General features: G+C 37.5%; 1 protein-coding gene across 2 annotated transcripts; it reads right to left on the reverse strand.

The window, feature by feature from the left end:
• Nucleotides 1–13,549: 13,549 nt before the first annotated feature.
• On the reverse strand, nucleotides 13,550–17,741 carry LOC113315057. Of its 2 annotated transcripts, XM_026563368.1 has the most exons (3): nucleotides 16,246–17,741; nucleotides 14,203–16,132; nucleotides 13,550–14,109 (listed from the first exon to the last, which is right to left on the reverse strand). In XM_026563368.1, exons 1-2 carry the CDS (start codon nucleotides 17,111–17,113, stop codon nucleotides 16,086–16,088), a joined length of 915 nt encoding a protein of 304 aa, XP_026419153.1. In that variant the 5' UTR covers nucleotides 17,114–17,741; the 3' UTR covers nucleotides 13,550–14,109; nucleotides 14,203–16,085. The 2 variants fall into 2 exon arrangements, with proteins under 2 accessions (XP_026419153.1, XP_026419152.1); XM_026563367.1 differs by having other exon boundaries at nucleotides 14,203–17,741.
• Nucleotides 17,742–24,227: the final 6,486 nt, after the last annotated feature.

Here is a 24,227-nt window from a genome sequence, read left to right on the forward strand (position 1 = left end):
GGACAGAGCATTTCAAGGAATTATGGAAATCGAATTTGTGCTTTAATGAATATCTTGAGAATATTTTCGGTTTTGGAAATTTCTTGGTGTCCAAACTTCCTTGTCTATAAATACACGAAGTTTGCCTTTCTAGCAAACTAATCCTTCGTAACAACAGACTTCCTCTTTTGTCTTTGTTACTGGTGTAGCCGCCTATCGGAGAGGAGAGTAATCTAATTAGGCGAAATCTCATACGACCGCTCGTTTTAAAGTCTTCTTTGGGATTGAGAAGCTCTAGCGCGACCCGTTGGTGGGAAACTAGATAATTGCAGTTTATCTTTGTTTTCGATTGATTTGATTGACTAACGGTGGTTGAAATCTGATTGCACCTAGCTTGTTTATTCTTGAGAATCTCTTCTTCTGATATAAGATTCACTCAAACTAGTTCAGAGTTTCGATAGGGATCTTTAGACTGTTGTTAGTTCTAAAGACGATCTTGTGATAATCCATTGTTAACAGACTCCGTTCTGTGCGTGATTGATCACAAGAGATTCAAGTGATTGTGTGCAGGTTTTTATTAAAGATTTAAGAACATTTGAATACAAAGAAGATATTGAAGATCTGACTTGGGTTTTATAATCTTTGGTGTGCACAATACTTGTTTGGGTAAAAGAGGATCCAATTAATAATAGATTTATCCTTGTGGTAGATTTGATTTATTAATTGAGCAGATAGGCATCAACACGGTTCTTCGGATTAAAGGTGTTGTTGGCTTAATCTTAATTTATTACCTTAGGGTGATTAAACATAATATAGATCTAGACCCGACAAAGGAGTTTATGTTGAGATAAACGGAAGAGCCTTTGTCCGACTCATATCACTTGGTTGAATAGAGTTGATACCAAACAGATTTCTTGTTCCTTTACTGTTTGGAATACGAACCAAAGGATTGTTCCAAGTACGTGACTTATTCATAAGTCGGAAGCGTGGGAATACAGACGGAACTAGGTGAACTATAGGGTTAGTTACTTGGTCTCAACTATACGAAGTTAGTGTAATTTTGTGTAGCGGCTAATCCTGAGAGTATTCAATTCTGGACTAGGTCCCGGGGTTTTTCTGCATTTGCGGTTTCCTCGTTAACAAAATCTTGTTGTATCATTTACTTTTATTTTCCGCATTATAATTGCTTTATTATAATAAAATTAAATTACACAAACGTTAATTCCTATTTACTTGATAAGAAATCCTATTGTGTTTGGTTAAGTCCGAACCTTTATATCAAGTAAACATACTTCGTTGTTGTATTGTCTCGATCTCGTATCTATAGACGATCACACGAAGTGTGAACTGATTAGTTGTATTGTCTCGACTCAGTCCATAGATAATCACTTTCGGAGAAAGGACTTATAGGTAGGAAAAGCTTTAGCTTGAGGTATATTTGGGTACCCTCGCCTTTTCATTCTCTACCAGAAAAAACACTAAGAACCATGTGGGAATGATCAGAAATTCTGAAATAGAATCTTCATAGACATCAATCCAAGCCATGTTGATGAGAACTCTATCTAATTTACCAGTAATTATATCTGGAGTATCCTGCTTGTTGTACCAAGTCATAAAACAACCAATAAAAGGGTAATCAAACGACTAAGATTCTTGAAGAAAGGATTGAAGACTTGGCATCGAAGAATTATCCACCAGAATACCTCATTCCTTCTCATGAGCATACAAATAAGATTTAAAGTCTCCAAGAAGGCACCACGGCAATCTGTTATGCTGAACAAAGCTAGTAATACTAGGCCAAAGATAAGCTTTTAAATCCTCAGCATTATGACCATAAAAAATAATTAAAACAAACCAAGGCCCATTCAAAATGGAAACATTAACAAATATGGTTTGATCAGTTCTAGAGAAATGAGTGACCTTAACACAGTTGGGATCCCACATAATCCAAATTCTACCTAGGCCGTGATTATTATAACTTTCCATATAGGACCACCCAAGCATAAGATTAATTCTTATTCGGTCTTTATTATTGAGTTGTGCAAATGTGCACAAGTTTGTGTCAAGATTTGGGTACTAATTGGCATAACAGGAATACAATAGTAGCATGCACCAAATGATATTTGGGAATGGCCAAGATGCATGATGCGGTTGGAGATGCAAGTTAGGCGAATTGTAGATGCATAGGGAAAGAAGGACAAATTAGTGGTGTTGCACAAATATGGCATGTGGCCATTATTGAACAAATCTTCATGAAAGCTAAAGCAACATAATGGCATCAGTTTGAAGGAGTATTCAACTAATTGTCAATTATATTATGCTTTGTTATGGAAGTTGCATAAGAACGTTGATAGTTGGAAGAGTGCATGTGGCAAAGTTAATTGCTACATTGGGGATAGTAGGTGTTGTCTCGCTTCCTTTGTTTCTTAAAAGAGAAGATGAAGTCAGTATTGCAAGGCTTGTTAGGTCTTACAAGTTGCAATCAAATGGCGCGATTATTTTCTCAAGTTTGAGTATACTTTCAGTCTGGGTCGAGTGGACCTTGGTGTTGGAATGAAGTCTCTCTATGTAAGGTAGTAGTGAATGAGGGTATTTGAAGTGAAAGATCTTGCCTCTTTCGTTCAAAGTAAAGCTAATTCGCGTGGAAGATGCTACATAGCATATTAATCCAAAATATGCAATATAGGGCGCTGAAAGTGAGAGAAGCAAATAGAGTTGGTGGCATAGTCGAGTTTGCTATTGAGAGTTATGTGGAAGTGCGATGACATATGGCAACGATGGAAAGGAGTAACGCAACAAGAATGAAAATGTAATTCCATCAAGTATATGAGTTAAAAGTAACTCATAGTTAGGAAGAACATGATGTTGTTTTTCCGCTACACTAAAGCATAGCAGTTTGAAAGAGCAAGTGATGCTTAAGTTGTTGGTTTCAAAGGCGCGTGAAGAGGAGCCCTGTCCAGTGAGGCGGTGTGATATCACGGGTATCCTAAGTCATGGCTAATGTCATGCATTTCAGTAGAGTTTGCACAAGAGTGTTGCAAAATGATTGAAGAACACTTAGTCTACAGTAAGTCATGTTGAATTGCAAGAGTCCAATGTCAGTCGGAATTAAAGGCAGTAAGCTAAGTTATGCATATCAGGATGATATGTTAGCTGTTTGGCGTGAACACTTAGGCACATAATGGCTTGAAGAAAAGATTTGTGATATTGATGCAATCGGATGTGGAAAATTGGATTAGGGTTTAGCTAAAAGAGTATTGCCGGATTTCAGAGGAGTTCTGAAAGTGCATAGAAACAAATCGCAAGTACACTTGGGTGTTGTTATATGATTGAGATGGAGTTGAAAGCGGTGGCGACGCAACAACAAAGTTCAAGATCAGTAAGATCAATGGCAAGGCATTAAAGCTAAGTGATGGCATAAAGTACTAGGCAGAGAATTTTTGGCAAGGTTAAATACCAAGCAAAGTTTGTTGATTTCTGAGAAGGGCTCAGAAGCGTACAAGGACATAGAACAAGTATAACGAGTATACTTTATTGCTTTCAAAGAGGGCGTTGAACATATTAGTTGGGGGAGGTTTGTTACAGGTCAGGCAAGTCACGCATAATGATTGCGCGTTACAGAGTTGCATGCCAAGTCAGTGTGTAGCCAGAATGGCGCAACACTGCGTAAACTGACAAGTGCTAAGAATGGCATAACCCCGCAGGGACAGTGAATCGCAAAGGTGGCACTATACTGTAAAGACATTCGGCTAAGTAATGAAGCTTATTAGCCAACAAAATGAGGCTTCATTAAGGGATTGGAAAGACATGTCCAAAGTTGACAAATACAACATGCGATGTTGGGATTGATGCATATCCGTGGAATTGAGTTGGCCCAAATTCAAGGATGATGAAAGAGTGAAGAATAAGCCAAGAGTTGGTCTATGACATTAGTTCAAGGCTGGCCAAAGATTGAATAATGCAAACAAGCTAGTAATGCAAGAGTGGCATTGTTATTGTCAAGCAAATTGTCGAAGTGAAACATATGACACATGAACAACTAGAATGATCTTAAAGAGTTGGCCTCGACGATTGAATCACAAGTATTATCCGTACATTAGCTTAGAGTGATAAGTATGCAGGGCCAAGATGGTCGAGCATTGGAGAGAGGAAAAATTCAGTAAAGCGCAATAGTTGTGCAATACAACTCAAGTGACAGTTAGGAGATGGTTACGAGATCCACAAGCATGCCAATGACGCGAGACAAAGAAAAACGGTTATAAAGGAAGTTTATAACCAGGTGGAATGTTCATAACCACCAAGAAAAGGCGTGGCACCAGTTGGCGTGACAACACAAAAGGTGGCAGTTGAAGTTGGCGGTTGTGGGAACCACTTATGGGACACATGGCCGTTCCATGCAGGTGCAAGCGGTTGCACAGAGTTTTGGCCTGATCCTAGCATGTATAAATATCTTAGGAATCAATAATGTTGGTGTTGTTTGATTGGAGAGAAGAACCACTAATGTAGAGAGTATTTTAGGCATTCACCAAGAGGATGAATGGCCTGTTTCGGTCCATGTGATGGACGAGTTTTGTAATCTTCCTTTAGTGCAATAAAATGGGTTTGTTGCAGTATTCTTTGTATTCATTATGTTGCTGGTTTGTGTGATAAATTGTTCAAGTACATGGCAGAACCTCTTATGCTTATGGGGGCATGAAAAGTTAGAGAGAAATAAGAAAAGACTTTCGTTGTGCAAAGCCTTTAGAGTGAAGGCAGATGCGTACTTTGATGCAAGTATGCAAGGCTGAGTGATTGTGGGTGAAGTTGATTCACCGAACCAGATTCATTTTCGTTCATGTACCATGAGAATTTTAGGTGATTAAATGGGCATGTGACACACGGGAATATGATATTTTGGTTTTAGCATCTGTAGGACCATCCAACAAACGGGGTTTTCTAATAACATAAGCAATATGGCTCAAAAAAAAACTGGATAAAAAACATGAATAACATCCTGATTTCATCCATACATGAATTGCCTATATATTCTATAGTTCATGTTCTATGAAGGGTTCCCAACTACGCACAAAAAAAAGGAATGAGAGATGAATACGGGTCCATACTCCAAAAATTGATGCGATATTCATCCAATGAGAACTTAAGAATAGAGGCTTTATCACCATGAAAAGTCATCGTTAAGGTCCGCTTTATGTTCTAAGCCTTTTCAATTGTTGATTTCACATGAATGAACGATTGTCTACGACCAACAAATCCTCCAACCACTAGCTTCTCACACTCCGTCATATGATCTGCAATAGCCGGCACTCTGATCCTCGCAAAAAATCACCATCAGCCATTACTGGAGGATGATAGCTGAGATCAGCTAAAGAAGGCAAAAGATTTTTTTATCTATTTACGGCTTCACTCCAGTTTGAAGGCATTCGATTCGAGTTGTCACTGTTATGTACATGGTATCAAAATTGGAAACAAATTGAGAATGAAAAAGCAGGGGTCTAACAACCATACCCAATATTTCGCTTAGCAATCTATATGGACAAACTCCAATATACTTTTAAGAGAATCAACTAGACAGTCAGACTGAATCTTAATAAAAAGTATATCAAAGAGTTATATCTCAATTTCTCGATTCAATAATTACTCAAGCAAATATAAATATGCGAGTCTAATTGTATACAAGAGAAATCACTTGAACGATATCAAAGACCAATGTTCAAATATCAATCAATTACAATCAACAACCAAAAGTTGGATTTTCCAATTGATCGATTCAACACAACCTGTGATATTTCAATTATATAACAAAATATAATACGGAAAAGAAATAACACAGACACCAGAAGTTTTGTTAACGAGGAAACCGCAAATGCAGAAAAACCCCGGGACATAGTCCAGATTGAACACACACTGTATTAAGCCGCTACAGACACTAGCCTACTGCAAACTAACTTCGGTCTGGACTGTAGTTGAACCCCAATCAATTTCACACTGATCCAAGGTACAGTTGCGCTCCCCACGTATCTGATCCCAGCAGGATTCGACGCACTTGATTCCTTTAGCTGATCTCACCCACAACTAAGGGTTGCTACGACCCAAAGTCGAAGACTTTAATAAAAAAATATGTATCACACAGAAAAGTCTGCAGGAATAGATAAATATGTCTCCCACAGAAATACCTACGAGTTTTGTTCCTTCTTTTGATAAATCAAGGTGAACAGGAACCAATTGATATACCAGACTTATATTCTCGAATAACATCCTATAAATATCAATCACCTCACAATAATCCTAATTGACTAGCGAAACAAGATATTTTGGAATCACAAACGATGATTACTTTTCTATCTTGCCTATCAGAAAAATTAATCTCAAGCCAATCCTTACGATTATACTCAAATACGATAGAAACAGCAAGATCAGATCACGCAACTATATAGAAGATTAAAGGAGAATCGACTCTAGCATACAACTAGTATCACACAGTAGGTGTGGGGATTAGGTTTCCCAATTGTTTGAGTTCTCCTTTATATAGTCTTCAAATCAGGGTTTGCAATCTAAGTTACCTTGGTAACAAAGCATTCAATATTCACCGTTAGATGAAAACCTGAGTAAATTCAATATAATATCTTTCAACCATTAGATCGAACTTAGCCTGTTATACACACATGAAATGTAACTTCATTTAGGTTTGAGTAACTGTACTTAAACGTGTACAAGTCGCTGGTTTAACGGTAGTTAACCATAGGTTAGCCATATGAGCACTTTCATATCAACCTTATTCTTCTTTACCACAACTAGTTCAAATGACTCAAATGAACTAGTTAGAGAGTTGTTCAATTGCTTAGATCTCATATAAGTATACAAGACACAATCGAAACAAAAAAAGTTTTGATTCACTCGAATCTATTCTAGAACATTATAGCCACGGTTTGCAAAGATTGCATTCCTTAATATATAAATTTCTTGGTTCACGAATTAAACTGTTTAGAGAAAATAACCTACTTAAGTACGCATACTGGTACGCGGACTTAAGTACCCGGATTAAGTTTTTTTTCAGTTCACAAACTCCAGTAGAAATTCACGGGATGTGAACTTCCGGCAGTGCGCGTACTGGTACGCTGACTTTAGTTCCGGTTATCTTGAGCAGCAAAATACGCATACTTTGGTTCAAGGATATTGGACTTACACACATATGAGTTGTCTAACAATGTTTATATCCAACCATGGTTATGTATTCTAAACTCTCATTTCAATCATTGAAACATTTTTCGAGGACGTTATATAGTTGTTGTTCACAAACTATTTTTCGTCAAAGCGATTTTCAAGTAATTGAAACTAATATGACTTTCGTCACTAGTAAATATGAAATTGGACAAAGCGAAAGCTTACCAACACATATTTCAAGAAATAGATAAGCGAGATAAACTCAACACGAAATAGTACATGTATATAATCATAACCTATATAGAAATACGACTTTTGTCTCAAGATAGGAGATAAAGTAGACTTTTGAGTGACAGATAAGTTCAAGTCTCCACATACCTTTTTGTCGATGAAGTTCCACCAGTTCATTGAGTAGTTCTTCGTCTTTGCATGATGAACACCGTGGAGTCTAGAGCTCAACTACACTTTCTATCCTAGTCCGAGACTTAGATATTAGTAGAATAGAAATCAAGGCTTATAATTTTGGCAACTAAAATTGACAAACAATCTTGAGATAACAACGCTTGCGAGTTCGACCGAGCAGTGCTCTGACAGAGAAGAATAATGAATTAGGGGAGGGAAAATAGGATCAATGGAAGGAAATCCAGGATCAGGAGGTGATGTAGTCACCATTTTGCTGAAGAAAACCTAACCCTAATCGCCTTTGACAATGGTCAAATTTTTCCCAGTATGGAACCTTTATTTTGTGATTTATTGGAACTTTATTTGATTTGACTGCAAAAGCTTGTTGTTATTTTAGAATGTAATAGCCTTTTTTTAGTATTATCTTGTTCTCCTATTATGATTTTGATATGGTCTCATGGTCACATGTGCAAAACAACAACTGGATTATGAGTTTCTCTCTATGCGTGTTATCGTTGTATGATATCATTGTACATTGATCTCAACTTTTAGTGTGGATGCCAATCATTCTCTGAAAACGGATCGATTAACGACTACCTATCAAATATATGTATTATGTTGAAAGAGAACTGATCACCTTAGGTTCTAAGACATCCTTTCATTTTCGTATTCTTGATAGTTAACTGAAGCATGAGGATTATTGATATATATATTTGTGATTTTATACAAACATATCTTAGCTATTTCAAAGATACACATGAGTATGTGTTAGAGCACTGCTCGGTCGAAGTCGCATGAGTTGCTATCTCAAGCATGTTTGTCAATGTTAGTGATCAAAACTATAAGTCTTGATTTATAGCCTATTTATAGATGTCTCGGACTAGGACATAGTTTGTGTAGTTGAGCTTACACTTCACGGTGCTTATCACTTGAATACGAAGAACTACTAAGGAGATCTTGTGGAACTTCATCGACAAAATGTATATGGAGACGTAAACTCATCTATCACTTGGAAAGTCTATTTCTACTCTATCTCCTATATTGATACATAAGTCGTGTTACGATATAGTTTTCTTTATACACATTTGAGATTTCGAGCCGAGTGTATCTCGCTTACATATTTCTCAAAATATGTGCTGGTAAGCTTTCGCTTCGACCAAGTTCATCTTATATCATGAGAAAATTACCGAGTAACGTCTTACATGGTTTGTGATACAATTATTTGGTGTAAGACTTGGAATGTTTCGATAATGATTATTTCAATATCTTGAAAATTGCTTTGATGCTAATAGTGTGTGAAAACGGCTATCGTCATTATAGAAGAATGTTTCAATGATTGAAATAAAGAGTTTAGAATCTTGTAACCATCTTTGGATATAAGCATACTATGTTCACACATTAGTGTATAAGTCCAAAATCGGGAGCCTAAAGTATGCATACTTGTGTGTATACAAAAAATTTGTAGGAGACTGGGTAAGTATGCGTACCCGTACGCATACTGGAGGAAGTTCACGTCCATGAATTTCTGCTGAGTCTTAAAACCAAAACCAAACTCATCCGGTTACCTAAAGTACGCATACACGTACGCATACTGACGGAAAGTTGACGTCCACGAATTTCAGCTGAGTTTGAAAACTAAAAGAAACTCAAATCTGGTTACTTAAGGACGTATACTTAAGTGGTTACTTTCTAAGATCGGTTATACATGAATCTAAAACATTTATCAATAAGGAATGCAATATTTGCAAACCATGGCTATAATGTTCATGTATCGATTCGAGTGAATTGTGTTCTTGTATAAATCCATGAGAATATAACAATTGAACAACTCTTTAACTAGTTTCATTTGAGTCACTTGAACTAGTTATGGTTAAGATGAATAAGGTTGATATGAGAGTAATCATATGGCTAACCTCGGTTAACTATTTGTGAACCAACATGGTGTACACGTTTGGGTACGGTTACATAAACCTAAATGAGGGTATATTTCATTTGTGTGTAACAAGCTAAGTTCGATCTAACGGTTGAAAGATATTACTTGGTTGAATCAAGTTTTTCATCTAATGGTGAATATTGAATGCTTTGTTACCAAGGTAACTTGGATTGCAAACCCTGATTTGAAAATTATATAAAGGAGAACTCAAACAACTGGGAAACCTAATCCCCACACCTCTTGTATGCTACTAGTTGCATAACTAGAGTCGATTCTCCTTTAACCTTAGGTTTCTTCTCAAGACCTTGTAGATTAACGACTTAAAGACTTCATTGGGATTGTGAAGCCAGACCCAACTATTCTCTTTGTAGTTGCGTGATCTGATCTTGCTGTTTCTATCGTGATTGAGTTCAATTTTAAAATTGGCTTGAGATTTATATCTCTGATAGGCAAGATAGAAAAGTAATCACAAACACCTTCGTCTCATCGTTTGTGATTCCAAAATAACTTGTTTCGCTAGTCGATTAAGTTTATTGTGAGGTGATTGATAATACTAGGCTGTTCTTAGGGAATATAAGTCCGGTTTATCAATTGGTTCATGTTCACCTTGATTTATCAAAAGACGGAACAAAAACTCATGGGTACTTCTATGGGAGACAGATTTATTCGATCCTGTAGACTTTTCTGTGTGATACAGATTTGTTCATCAAGTCTTCGACTTTGGGTCGTAGCAACTCTTAGTTGTGGGTGAGATCAGCTAAGGGAATCAAGTGCGTAGTATCCTGCTGGGATCAAAGACGTAAGGAGCGCAAATATACCTTGAGTCAGTGTGAGATTGATTAGGGTTCAACGACAGTCCAGTCCGAAGTTAATTGGTAGTAGGATAGTGTCTGTAGCGGCTTAATACAGTATGGTGTTCAATCTGGACTAGGTCCCGAGGTTTTTCTGCATTTGTGGTTTCCTTATTAACAAAATTCTGGTGTCTGTGTTATTTCTTTTCCGCATTATATTTTATTAAATAATTGAAATATCACAGGTTGTGCGTTCAGATCAATCAATTAGAATATCCAACCTTGGGTTGTTGATTTACATTGATCGACACTTAAACATTGGTCTTTGTTACCGTTCAAGTTACTCCTCTTATAATCAATTGGGCCTGCAGATTTCTATTTGATGATTGCGGATTGAATTAAGAGTTAGAGATATTAAACTCTTTGATACACTTTATTATAGATTGAGTCTGACTGTCTAGTTGATTCTCTAGAAAGGTATTGGAGTAAGCCCTCTCAGATTGCCAAAATAATTGTTGGGTGTGGTTGTTAGACCCCCCGCATTTTCAATTGGTATCAGAGCAGGCAAACACATTAAAGACCTTACAAGTTTATGTTTGTAGCTATTTGATATGGACAGAGATGTTATCTCTATAAACGTACCAACAGTCTCCGATGGCTCAAATTACTTGTGGTGGAAAATTGCTATGCGTGCCTTTCTTCAAGCACGATAATTTCAATCATGGATTTATGTAGTTACTGGCTATGATGCTCCCGTTGTGACACTAGGGAATGTGACCGTTCCTAAGGATATTGGTGCATATGACACTGCTGAGATACTTGCTGCAAATAAAAACTCTGATGGTTTGAATGCCATCATACATGCCATTATCCCAGATCATCAGTACCATGTGACTACATGTACTCGGTCTAAAGATGCTTGGGATATCTTAAAAACCGTATTCGAAGGAAATACCAGTGAAAAGGAAGTTAGGCTTCAAAACCTTAATTCTGGTTGGGAAAACCTTCGTATGGAAGATGAAGATTCATTTGATGAGTTTAATCACAAAGTATCTGAAATTGTTAATGCATCTTTTGCATTGGGTAAGACTATTCCTGAAAAGGACATTGTGATGAAAACTCTCAGATCGCTGCCATCTAGATACGATACTAAGAAGCATGTCATCGTTGGAGGAAATAACCTTGATGTTTTCTCCAGAAATACATTGGTCGGTAAGCTAAAGATCAATGATCATGAGCATACATCCAAAACTGGAAAGGATGTTGCCTTCAAAGCACAAAGAAACACTAAATTACTTGATAAAAGTAAAAGTGTTTATGTCTCTGAGGATGACCTTTCTGAGACTGATTCATCAGATGAAAATCTTGACAAATCAGTCTCTATGATCACAAGACATTTTAGGGATCTTCTATTGAAGATAAGTAAACGGTTTTCTAGAGACAAACCTAGGTCGTCAGTCAAACCTCGTAATTGCATTCCTCTTAAAAACAGAGATGTTGATGAGGCTGATGACGAGGATATGCCACAGTGATTTAAGTGTAAAGGTTTTGGTATTTTGCGAATAAGTATTTGAACCGTAGAAAATACACTGGAAACAAAGGTCTTGCTGCAACACTTGATGAAATGTCTGATTACTATGATTCCAACGAAGATGAAAAATAAAGTGTTGCACTCCTCTGTAAAGATATTGATTTTGATAATTGTAGCAGTACATACATCAATCTTGATATCCTTCCAGAAGAAGACTCAACCAATATGGAAGAAGAAATTAACCTTTCTGTTGGAAATCCTATGTTTGATTTTTCAGGTTCCACTTTGTGTCTAGCAGCTTGCACATCTCGGGCGTCTGAATCATCTTATCCAGTGATATGTTCTTATTGTTCACTCAAGGGTTATGAACTTTCAAAGTGTTTCAAGTACAAATACAAGATGAGACATGTCAAGATACTTCAAAGAAGAGAAAATCGCCTAGCAAACAAGCTCAAACTTGTTCAAAGAAACCCTGAGGTATGTAAGATTTTATCCTATTCAAAGAAGTTAGTTTCCAAAGATAGGTCAAGACCACTAGAGAAAAGAGTAGGTCTAAACAATTTGATAGACAGGGTTCTATGAATTCCTTTCAAAAAGGGGATGGTAGACAAATTGTTGTTCACCGCAGCACAACTTGATTGTGTTGGTTTCGTGCATCTCGTCTCATGTGCCTGATCAAAAAGAGACAAGATTGTGCACACCTCAGGCTTTAAGAAAAGAAAAGTAGTTTTTCTTTTTAGTTTGTTTTTGCTTTGGTTTGCAAATTTGGAATTCGTCCTTGTCAATTGATTTTGGAAGAGACTTCCCTATGTATTCAATAAAAGAGGGTTATTCTCGATAATTCTACTATCTCTAGGGTTGTGAATTGTACGTGCGTGAACCTGTGTTATTTAAGGTTCCGTGACCCTACATCTTTTTTCCTTCTCTGAAACTCTTTTCATCTTAAGACTTCCTGTTGAGTTTAAATTGTGATTTCATCTCACAAACCCATACAAGTATCGAGACTCCAAGCATCATGTGTTCTGATGGAAAAGATGTTAATATGATTGTTAAGCCATCAATCATGAAGGAAAAATAAAAATCTTCGTTACCTCCAACTTTGAAGAGAAAAAGAAGGAATGTGAGGAAGCCAAGAGATGTGTCATGTACCTGATGTACAATGACAAGGTTGGCTGATAAATTGAGGATAAACCTCTCTTGATTCCTGAGAATCAAGCCTCTGAGTTCAAAGAACACATCCTAAGAAGAACAATTGTTCTAGTTGATTAATACTTCGGTAAACATTTCAATACAGACTTCCAGCTTATAAACCTTACTCAGACTGACCTAAAACCAACGGCTAGTAGTTCCCCATCTAGTTACATCTAAACCACTTATTACAATTGATAAACACTCCCATCAATAAGCTAATTACTACTAATAAGGATAATGCTAAACAATACACTGAATGTGATAAGGGCACCCTTCTCTCAATAGTAAGGTACATGACAATACCTTCCCCTCCAAAACATCCTTGTCCTCAAGGATGATGAATTGGATCGCAAGGTTGTCTTCTATCTGGGAAGGTGTAGGCGCCGCTGTACAGTAGGGCTGTCAACGGTAGCTATCGAAACGGATAATGGCTATACCACATCCTTTATCGTTAATTTTATCAGATATCCACTATCCTATAACATCTGACGGATATTGGATTACTTATTCGGTATCCGTTCCGTTAAGAGTATATCCTTTAGTTATCCGCTTCCGATAATAAATCCGATAATAAATCAAAAGTAAGTAATAAAGAAGTAATTTGGGTAACAGTTGAAATATTGAATAAAGACTTCAAGTACTGCAGTCTGCAGATCTTTTTCTTACAAAAAGAAATGTAAAGAACAACTGAAAAAACATGGATCTGTTCTGCTGTTCATTCAAAAAACAACAACAAATATATAAAAAGTTGAAATTCCTTGTCCTTGGGCAGTTGATCTTATCAGTGAGTTATCACACATCTATGACTTCCTCCAATTCTTTTTTTCTACTTCCATTACGTCTTCTATCTTCTATCCCCTCCTTAAAAACATATCTTTAAAATCTAACTTCACTTTATCACTAATTATAGTTCAAAACATCAATGTATAATCCTCAAATCACCAAACCCAATCTTTAATTTCTTCCTTTATCACTAAATCGCAACTTCAATAAAATCCAAAACCCTAACTTAAGAGATTCGAGTGAAAGATTGAATACCTTATTGTAAATACACCTTCTCAAATATCTGAAAGATTGGTGCCATAGAGAAAACTTTGTTGGAGAGAACTTCACTTCAATCCCTAAAATTCGAAATTAAGGAACAATTATTAAGAAAATGCAAAATCAAACAACAATCATGTGCTTAAATCAAACAAAGTAAGAAACAAACTTACTGGGTTGGCTTTGTAAGAGGAGATGCTGATGAATTGGAAAAAAATCAAAAGTTTTCAGTGGCCGGTGGAAGAAATCTGCTCTGAGACTCATATCTACGACTCTACTCTTTCTCTTTTAGTAAAACCCTAAACTACAATATGGTAAATCTAAATTGCATATATACCCTCACTATCGGATGCGGATAATTATCCGTCGGATACTAACTCAACCGTATTTGTTTCATTAAGAGGTAATTATCCAATAAGATTATCCGTTACCGATACCGATATCCGATAAGTCGGATAACATCCGAATGATTCGAACGAACTCGAACGGATAGCGGATATTCGGGTATCCATTTACAGCCCTACTGTACAGACGTCTGTAACAGTTGCTCTACAAAAATTCCAGTGAGAAGAACCGTGATGTTGAAATACATAACACAGGTGCATATGAAATGGCTGGCATCGAGAACTCTTGCTCACTGTCTAAACTGTAGCGGATCACTAATAGTCTGTACTTCCCGCCATCCAAGTGGCTCACTCCAGCTAAGGCAGAACTAAGGATTTGCATGTCCTCTTCTTTGTCACAGTGATTACGGTAGTCTACTTGAAAAGTTCCAGTCCTTCCTTGAGGAACTAGCCTGATGGAGACTGCAACCTCTGTCCTTAGTGGCACTGTTATCTTGTCGTTATTAGCACAAGGGACCCTTAGTTGTCTGTAGTCAACTTTCCACAATTGTAAATGAATTACCCTACTAAACATAATCGTCATCGTATAACCGTGCCAAATGTAAGCAGCAGTTGCCAACTTGGAATGCACCCCAATTTCAGCTTGTATTACATCATGGACATTCCCTACGGCGGTTGCTGGATCCCATATGCGAATGAAAGCACAACATATACTTGCCACTGAAGACCATGCTTGGGATTGATTGACAAGTATGTCCTGAATTACTCCCTTTCGCACCATAATTTCTTTCCAGATACTCCCCTTTACTGATTGGTACCCCAAACCCCACACATGACTTGAAAAATATCTTCCTCTATCAAACACAAATGAACTAGAGAATTCCAGAAATTTAGCAAGGCCAATAAATGTCCCTGTGCACACTTTAAAACCAATCTTGACTTCACTTGTGAGTTCTATAAGAAGAGTGGAAGCAGAGAACTCAGTGAAAATTGACCTTGCTGTCTTGCCATCAAAGGTCTCAACCTGACCAGAATTACACAGAAGCACCCCATTGAGCTGAGCATCACCATTTGTTGTACCTTTCCACTCCAGCGAGACCACCAACAATAACATAATTGGGAAATTGGATTTAACAGTTTTGAGATGATTTTCTCCCCTTCGTAAAAGAATTTTTGTCCCGCTATGACTCGTTGTACTTAAATCTCTAATCGCAGAGCACAAGTGCCAGCTTTCTTCTCTCCAAATAATTGTTGCAAGTTTATTATGGACCTCAGCTTCACAGAACAACTTGTTTCAAAACCAGTTTAAGTCAAAGCACACCACTGTAAAACTCTTATCAACACTAACATGTTTCACACTCGACGACCAAGGTGGAACCAATCTGAACTTCCACCTTAAGTAACCTATCCACAGCAACAGTTTAAGAGTCTGAAACATCCCCTGCAGTACTTGAGTTTCCCAAGACTCAAACTGACAAACCAAAAGCGCCTTAGGCAACACGTACTTCAGCTGGAAATTTTTTTTTTCCTCTTCCCGCATCTCAAGCATTGGATGAAATAACTCATTAACATTCTTAAACTCACACATTAGCATCCACAAATATCGAAAATGAAACACCATGAACAGGACCTGAGTTATCATGATCCTTGTAAAAAATTTGGCCCAACAATAATATGCTTTCGCTTGATATGCCAAAATCCCCTTTAACTGCTCACATACAGGAAGAACTAGAGCTCCCACTTGCAGTTCGACTAACCCCTGACAAAATATAAAGAAAGTATCGAAGGGCACACATATTAAAATCGCTAAACAAGGTGTAAGAACATATAATAATGCACAGTAATGAACTGCAATCCCCACAAGCAACCCACACTTCATTTCCATAAGAGAAAATGCTTCTCCCCACTTCCCAGGGCCTTGATCAGACAGTCTGAGTTGCATGCATTCATAACCACATAATCTTTGATAAGCATTCTGAATCCCACCAATTTTCATCTTCATTAGATGCCCAAACTTAGAATCAAGAGCAGCCAAATAAGAAACCTCTAGAAGAAGGCTGGTCTCTTTACCACGATCAAACAGACTGCGGACAGAATCGAGAAGAACAGAGTTATATACATCCACAATGAAGTTGTAACCTACCTTTCCCATTTTGATCTGCAACAGATGATCAACTCCAACATTCCAGAAATTCCAAGCTGCGTTCTTAGGAAATTTACTAAATATAAACCCATTGGACCCTTCCAGTAAGACTGACCCACGAAAAACAATCACACAAAATGTATTTTTATCGAGATATCCCTCAGAATCGTCAAAAAAATAAGATAACTCCTCAACAAGTTGAAATATTTTTCCACGATCAATTACTTTATTAACAAACTTGAAACAACCGTGAGAAGATATTTCAGTAGGCAGTCTGAGGTTGAAAAAAAATTTGAGCTCAAAATATACATTATCCATTGAAAGTATTTTAACAATCATCTTACCATGTTTAAGTTGTAAGAGAATATCATCTTTGTCACTGCTCAAACTCCTAGATTCTCTTTTGGGCATTTTAACAAACATTTTACTATCATTTCGAATTTCAGTATCATTAGCAAATACATTAATGGTCGAATCTAGAAACCCATAATATGATTTAAACCCAGAGCTAAGAATCAAGTTTCCAAAATACTTACCACGATCAAATGTGCTATGAGAATCATCAAAGAGAAAAGCACAATCACCCCCATTACTCATAACGTCTTTAGGTTGAAAATTCACCTCATCAGGGAAATCTGCCTCTTCATCGAAGAAAAACGAAGGAATGAGCAATTCGAATTTGAGAGAATCATGATCTTCTACGTCAGCAAAGAAAAATTCAGGAATTAACTCGAATTCGAAAGAATCATCGTCTTCTTCAAAGAAATAAGAAAGAATCAGCTATAATTCTGAAGATTCGTCACTATTGAGAACTGTAGAAGAAAAACCTAAATGAACAGAAGTAGGAATTGATTTTGCTTCTGATGACGAGCCGCCACCAATTTTCTCAAGGTTAGTACAAAAAATTTGAAGAATTTTTTCCGTCTGCTCCTGAAAAAAAATTCCATCCGCTCCTGGAAATACTCCTTTGTCAAAATATTATCAAGTTTCTTGTTCATTTCTACAAGCTTCAACTCGTGTTGATTTGCACTTTCAGAGATCTCTTGAAGTTGTGTAGCTTCACTAAACTTTGCCATCTAATCCCTCACGGATCGAAACGGCTCTAGATACCAATTGTCATGTCCCTGATGTACAATGACAAGGTTGGGTGATAAATTGAGGATAAACCTCTCTTGATTCGTGAGAATCAAGACTCTGAGTTTAAAGAACACACCTAAGAAGAACAATTGTTCTAGTTGATTAATAATTCAATAAACATTTCAATACAAACTTCCAGCTTATAAGCCTTACTCAGACTGACCTAAAACCAACGACTAGTAGTTCCCCATCTGGTTACATCTAAACCACTTATTACAATTGATAAACACACCCATCAATAAGCTAATAACTACTAATAAGAATAATACTAAACACTACACTGAATGTGATAAGGGCACCCTTCTCTCAATAATAAGGTACATGACAAGTTGTTCTTTCAAATTCTCAGAAGTTTTCTGATGTTCTTGAAGAGTTTAAGGAAGCAAGGAAGGAGATTCAGCAAATAAAGGCTTTTGTTATGAGAACTCTCGAAATTCAAAAGGACCCTGATTCGACATCATCATCCTAGAAGGTTTATTGGAATTGACTCCTTTCTCCATGAACCTTATGTTCCATGGTTGTTGACGACAAGGAGTTCATGAACGATAAAGAATTCTTCAGAGGTCTCAATGTCTAGTAAATCTTTTTTTTTTATGTTTTTAGAAGAATAACTAGGGTTTGGAATAGCCATTATTGTGAGTACACATGGCTATGTCCAAGGATTTTCATCTTCAATGTTTTTAGATTTGTTTATTTAAATTCTAAGTTATTTGGAAGATGCAATTTTTAATCTTTATGATTTTATATATTTCAAATTGTTATGGGATATGTTGTTTACGTCCGTGAATCAGTGATTGTCCCATACTTGCTCAAAAGTTATCTCTATTATGTCGGTATGAAAGTATTGATAGAAGATAGAATGAACTTTTGACATTACAAAAGTTAAAGCCTTTTATGCCATTGTTTTGATGGAAGAAAGTATAAAACTTTTGTTTATAAGGATTAAGTATATTATATGTCATTGTGCAAATAGTGATGGAAAATAGAATGAATCCTTGTCTATTCCGCAGTATTAGTCAATCATCGATCCACATTTTTGTGCATATACTGTGTTGTTCCGTAAGTTTTCTTATGTATGAGCATGGCCAATTGAATTGATCATTCTCTTGTGGTCAGTTTAGTTGTTGCTCCGTAAGTTCTCTTATGACGAGCATGACCAATTGAATTGATCACTTTTGTGGTTAATTTAGTTGTGTAATTCCAACTGAATTAATCATGGGTTTTCTTATGGTTAGTTTAGTTGTGCATTTCGATTGAATAAATCATAAATTGTTTTGTGGATCAATTGAATACTTTGGATTCAAATTCATGTTTTCATGTGAGTTGGTTATGTCCAAAGAAATCCTTCTTTTCTTGTGAAAGTAAGGTCGCCTTTGTTGTTCTTTCGGGAATGATATCTTATGGGGGAGGGTTCTTTTTGAACTTGTGCTTAATTGTCAAATCTCTGTGGGGAGTACGGCTTTGGAATATTATAGGGGTTATCTTGTATCTTTATAAACTCCTTGATGAATGCATTTAGGTTCGACTTTATGATGGAATCTAAATAAGTTGATATGGTATTCTCTATTGGTCATGAAGTATCTCTATGAAAATTTCATGAGGATCCCACTAGTTTTCGTACCTTTGCTAATTTATATTGACAAAAAGGGGGAGAATTAATGTGTGGTGTGATACTACAAACACATATGGTTTACGGATCATTATGTAAGGGGGGTGGTTTTCATGTCGAGATGAAGTATTGACTAAGGGGGAGTGATACATATCACCATAGTATTGTTGTCAAAATTGTGATACAATTGAACTTTGATGTTGTGTAACAATACTATGACACTATATAACAATGATTGAGAGCATTTGTTTCCTCATTGTTATCGCTACGGATCTTCAACAACTATGATGCTTAACTTACAACCTTTAGGATCATGGAGTACTTAGAAGTGACAAAGATTTCGAGTCGCGTTGAAGATGCCAAGAAGATCAAGCATTTGGATGAGAAGCTACAATTTTTATTTCTTTTGTAATCCATTTGTATTGATAGTTTTGTCACTAAAATTGACAAAGGGGGAGATTGTTAGAGCACTGCTCGGTCGAACTCGCATGCGTTGCTATCTCAAGCATGTTTGTCAATGTTAGTGATCAAAACTATAAATCTTGATTTCTAGCCTATTTATAGATGTCTCACACTAGGACATAGTTTGTGTAGTTTAGCTTAGCCTTCACGGAGCTTATCACTTGAAGACGAAGAACTACTAAGGGGAGCTTGTGGAACTTCATCGACAAAAGGTATGTGGAGACATAAACTCATCTATCACTTGGAAAGTCTATTTCTACTCTACCTCCTACATTGAGACATAAATCGTGTTACGATATAGTTTTCTCTATACACATTTGAGATTTCGAGCTGACTATATCTCGCTTACATATTTCTCGAAATATGTGTTGGTAAGCTTTCGCTTCGACCAAGTTCATCTTATACCATGAGAAAATTGTCGAGTAACATCTTACATGGTTTGTGTGATACAATCATTTGGTGTAAGACTTCGAATGTTTCAATAATGATTATTTCAATATCTTGAAAATTGTTTTGATGCTAATAGTGTGCGAAAACGGTTATTGTCAATATAGAAGAATGTTTCAATGATTGAAATAAAGAGTTTAGAATCTTGTAACCATCTTTGGATATAAGCATAGTGTGTTCGCACATTATTGTATAAGCCCAAAACCGGGAGCCTAAAGTATGCATACTTGTGTGTATACAAAAAGGTTGTAGGAGTCTCGGAAGTTCACGTCCGTGAATTTCTGCTGAGTTTTAAAACCAAAACTAAACTCATCCGGTTACCAAAAGTACGCGTACTTGTACGCATACTGGCGGAAAGTTCACGTCCGTGAATTTCTGCTGAGTTTGAAAACTAAAACAAACTTAAATCCGGTTATTTAAGTACGCATACCCGTACGCATACTTAAGTGGTTACTTTTTAAGATCGGTTGTACATGAACCTAAAACATTTATCAATAAGGAATGCATTCTTTGCAAACCGTGGCTATAATGTTCATGTTTCGATTCGAGTGAATCAAACCAATTTTGCTTCAATTGTGTTCTTATATAAATCCATGAGAATATAGCAATTGAACAACTCTTTAACTAGTTCCAGTTGAGTCATTCGAACTAGTTATGGTTAAGATGAATAAGGTTGATATGAGAGTAATCATATAGCTAACCTCAATTAACTATTTGTAAACCAACATGGTGTACACGTTTAGGTACGGTTACATAAACCTAAATGAGGGTACATTTCATTTGTGTGTAACAAGCTAAGTTCGATCTAACGGGTGAAAGATATTAGCTTGGTCGAATCAGGTTTTTCATCTAACGGTGAAAATTGAATGCTTTGTTACCAAGGTAACTTGGATTGCAAACCCTGATTTGAAAACTATAAAAAGGAGAACTCTAGCAAATGGGAAACCTAATCCCCACACCTTATGTGTGTTACTAGTTGCATAATTGTTTATGGGTGAAAACTATTTCTGCTGTTTTTGGTAATTTGGGGTGTGTTGATGAGAAACGAGTTCAAATCCTAAAAAAATGCACTGCACTGGAATGCTTTTAGGTTCGAGAGATCAATATGTAAGACTCTGGACTAAACCAACAAAATGGTCGTTCCTGATTCAATTCGGTCACCAGGTGAAGGAGAAGGGTTGATCTTAGGGAGGGAAGCGAAAAGGTGTTGGTTGTTTATGACTTGTATCAAAATGTTGAACTGGCTTGCACAATGTAAGCTATCAGTTATGGGTGTTTTCCTGATACTGTGACAACACTTGGTTTTTTCTGTGTTTTTTGAAATAGGTCGAAGATCTTATTTATACAAGTCATTTGAGCACAATCCTCATCTCGTAGGAAGTGGAGGAAGTTGAGTGATGGAGTAGTGGGGTCGTGTAGGTGATTGTCACACGATCACTCCTTTGCCCACTTCCCTCATCATCGTTAACCTTTCATGCTTCCTGAAATGTTCTCGTAATGGGCGCGTTGCACGCCGCACGCTGCAAACCGCCAAACCAATACCCCAGCAGGTATCCCTCAGTTTGTGACATGTTTGATGTCTCGAATGAGTGGGTAGATTCGTGGGACCCGCCGCAAGAAATAACATACGGTGCTATCAGGTTAAATAACTAAATTATTTATGGAATTGATATTCATGAAATATCGTGTATACTCGATGCATGTAGTGCATCGCTTTTAAGCAAGCAGCTCAAAACAATCGATATGTATGAAGCATCGTTGTTTTAAAAGCTTGATTGAACAAGTCGCGGATTAAGCGTCTTAAAATGGCAGCACGTCCAACCATCTTCGAGTGATTGTTTGGAGGCCGCATGGGCGGGCCACCATCTGGTCGATCACTCCCTGTGACAGACTTGCGGGAGGTGATCATTGAGGCGTTTCATTGATCGCCTAACTCCTAATCCAAGCCGTCCGACCAAGATGGCAAAATTGGACGGACGAGATGATTTGTGGCGCATATTTGCAGCCGTTGATGGATTTTAGGGTTTTTAGAGGTGCGCAAACATCCCCTCTTTGGCTTGGTCGAATCCTAGCATGGACGCTAATTTTGGAGGGACCGACTAGGCGTGCGTGGAGGTAGCCTACCGGCGAGCATGTATACCCTCTCGGTTTCACAAAGATTCGATCTAGACCACTTAATTTCAACGGAAAAGATGAGTGGCCGTGATCGATTTGCGACAGAAATACATTGCTGCAAAGGGTTTAAAAGTTCGTGCGGCATGCCACCTTTGGGTGTGCGTTTCGAGGCGCCTGGCCCTAGTCTTCCTAGGCCGGCCGGTCACACGCAAAGGTGGGACCACAATGATCACATTGACATCCTTGGGACCTATTGAGTCTATATCTACACCCTCTGTTTAGGCTGGCGAAGACGGATGGTCACTATCGAACTATGACAGATGTGCATTGCCGCAAACCCTAATTAGGGTTTTGAAACAGTCACACACACGTGACTTTGGCCAAACGGTTTGGAAAGCCGTGATCCTCCTTTGGGGAGATCGATCACGTGGGGCCCATGTTGGGCTGACGGTGAACGCATGTGCACCTTCCTAATGGTCCTAACTGCGATCTAAGCCATCCAAAATAGGTTGGCTAAGTTGGATGGTTGTGATCGATTTAAGACATTAGTGGAATTCCACGACCCTTAGAAGCATCACACCTGCCATGGTTTGAGCAATCGTATCATTTCTCCATGGCCTTGTCGTGAGAAAACCGATCGGGTGAGGGAAAAGTGGGCCCGCCAACGTGTGCGTTAGCGTTTCCCTGATCATTCATGGGAATATCTAATCCGTCCAACCAGGCTGGCGAAGTTGGACGGTTGTGATGGTTTTAAGACTGCCTTGAACAGTCTATACTCGTCGAGATTCTTTCAAAACAGCGTGGCCTCTCAATTTTAGGGTTGACGTTTGACGCGCTAGGAAGTATGGTGTGGTGTTCGACCAGCTAGGGAATAAGTGGGACCGTCGGTGGTCATCACAACAATTACCTATTTTTGTCAGGGTTTGGCTAGGCTTGTTAAATTTGAGTGGCCAACTTGCGTGGCCGTCATCATTTCTGAGACTGATATGGACAGTTTAGATTTCCTTTAAGGAAATTAAACATGTTCGATCGAGTTGTCTTTAATTAAAAGTGCGTCGATACGAACATCTCTTTGTCAGAGAGTGATGTAGCCTGTGTGGGTATTTTCATGCAGATCTCAATACTGGCACTTCAGGAGATTCATGCTACTCTACTGAGAGTGAACACTTAATCATCATGTCATGTCAATAATGAGAGTTCCGCTAAGAACATAGCACATAAAAATACTAGGCGAGTCATGCATTAATGGGCAATGCTAGTAGAAAAAGGAATTCACAGAATATTTTGGGATTGCTGCTACGCGCACCATTCTGAGTGAATTTCATATATATATTGAATTGCTCAATGAACAAGGAGGTTTTTTGCACTCGTCATTTCTCAAATGGTTTCACCTCTTGCAGGGTGACAGTGCATTAAATACTGATTTTACAATTTCAGCCTTGAACTAAAAACCACCATCAACAATAACTAGAGTCGATTCTCCTTTAGCCTTAGGTTTCTTCTTGAGACCCTGTAGGTTAACGACTTGAAGACTTCATTGAGATTGTGAAGCTAGACCCAACTATTCTCTTTGTAGTTGCGTGATCTGATCTTGCTGTTTTTACCGTGACTGAGTGCAATTGTAAAATTGGCTTGAGATTTATATCTCCGATAGGCAAGATAGAAAAGTAATCACAAACACCTTCATCTCATCGTTTGTGATTCCACAATAACTTGTGTCGCTAGTCTATTAAGTTTATTGTGAGGTGATTGATAATACTAGGTTGTTCTTCGGGAATATAAGTCTTGTTTATCAATTGGTTCCTGTTCACCTTGATTTATCAAAAGACGGAACACAAGCTCTTGGGTATTTCTGTAGGAGACAGATTTATTCAATTCTATAGACTTTTTCGTGTGATACAGATTTGTTTATCAAGTCTTCGACTTTGGGTCGTAGCAACT

Source organism: Papaver somniferum, chromosome 10, assembly GCF_003573695.1.
Source record: "Papaver somniferum cultivar HN1 chromosome 10, ASM357369v1, whole genome shotgun sequence".
Classification (NCBI taxonomy): Eukaryota; Viridiplantae; Streptophyta; class Magnoliopsida; order Ranunculales; family Papaveraceae; genus Papaver; species Papaver somniferum.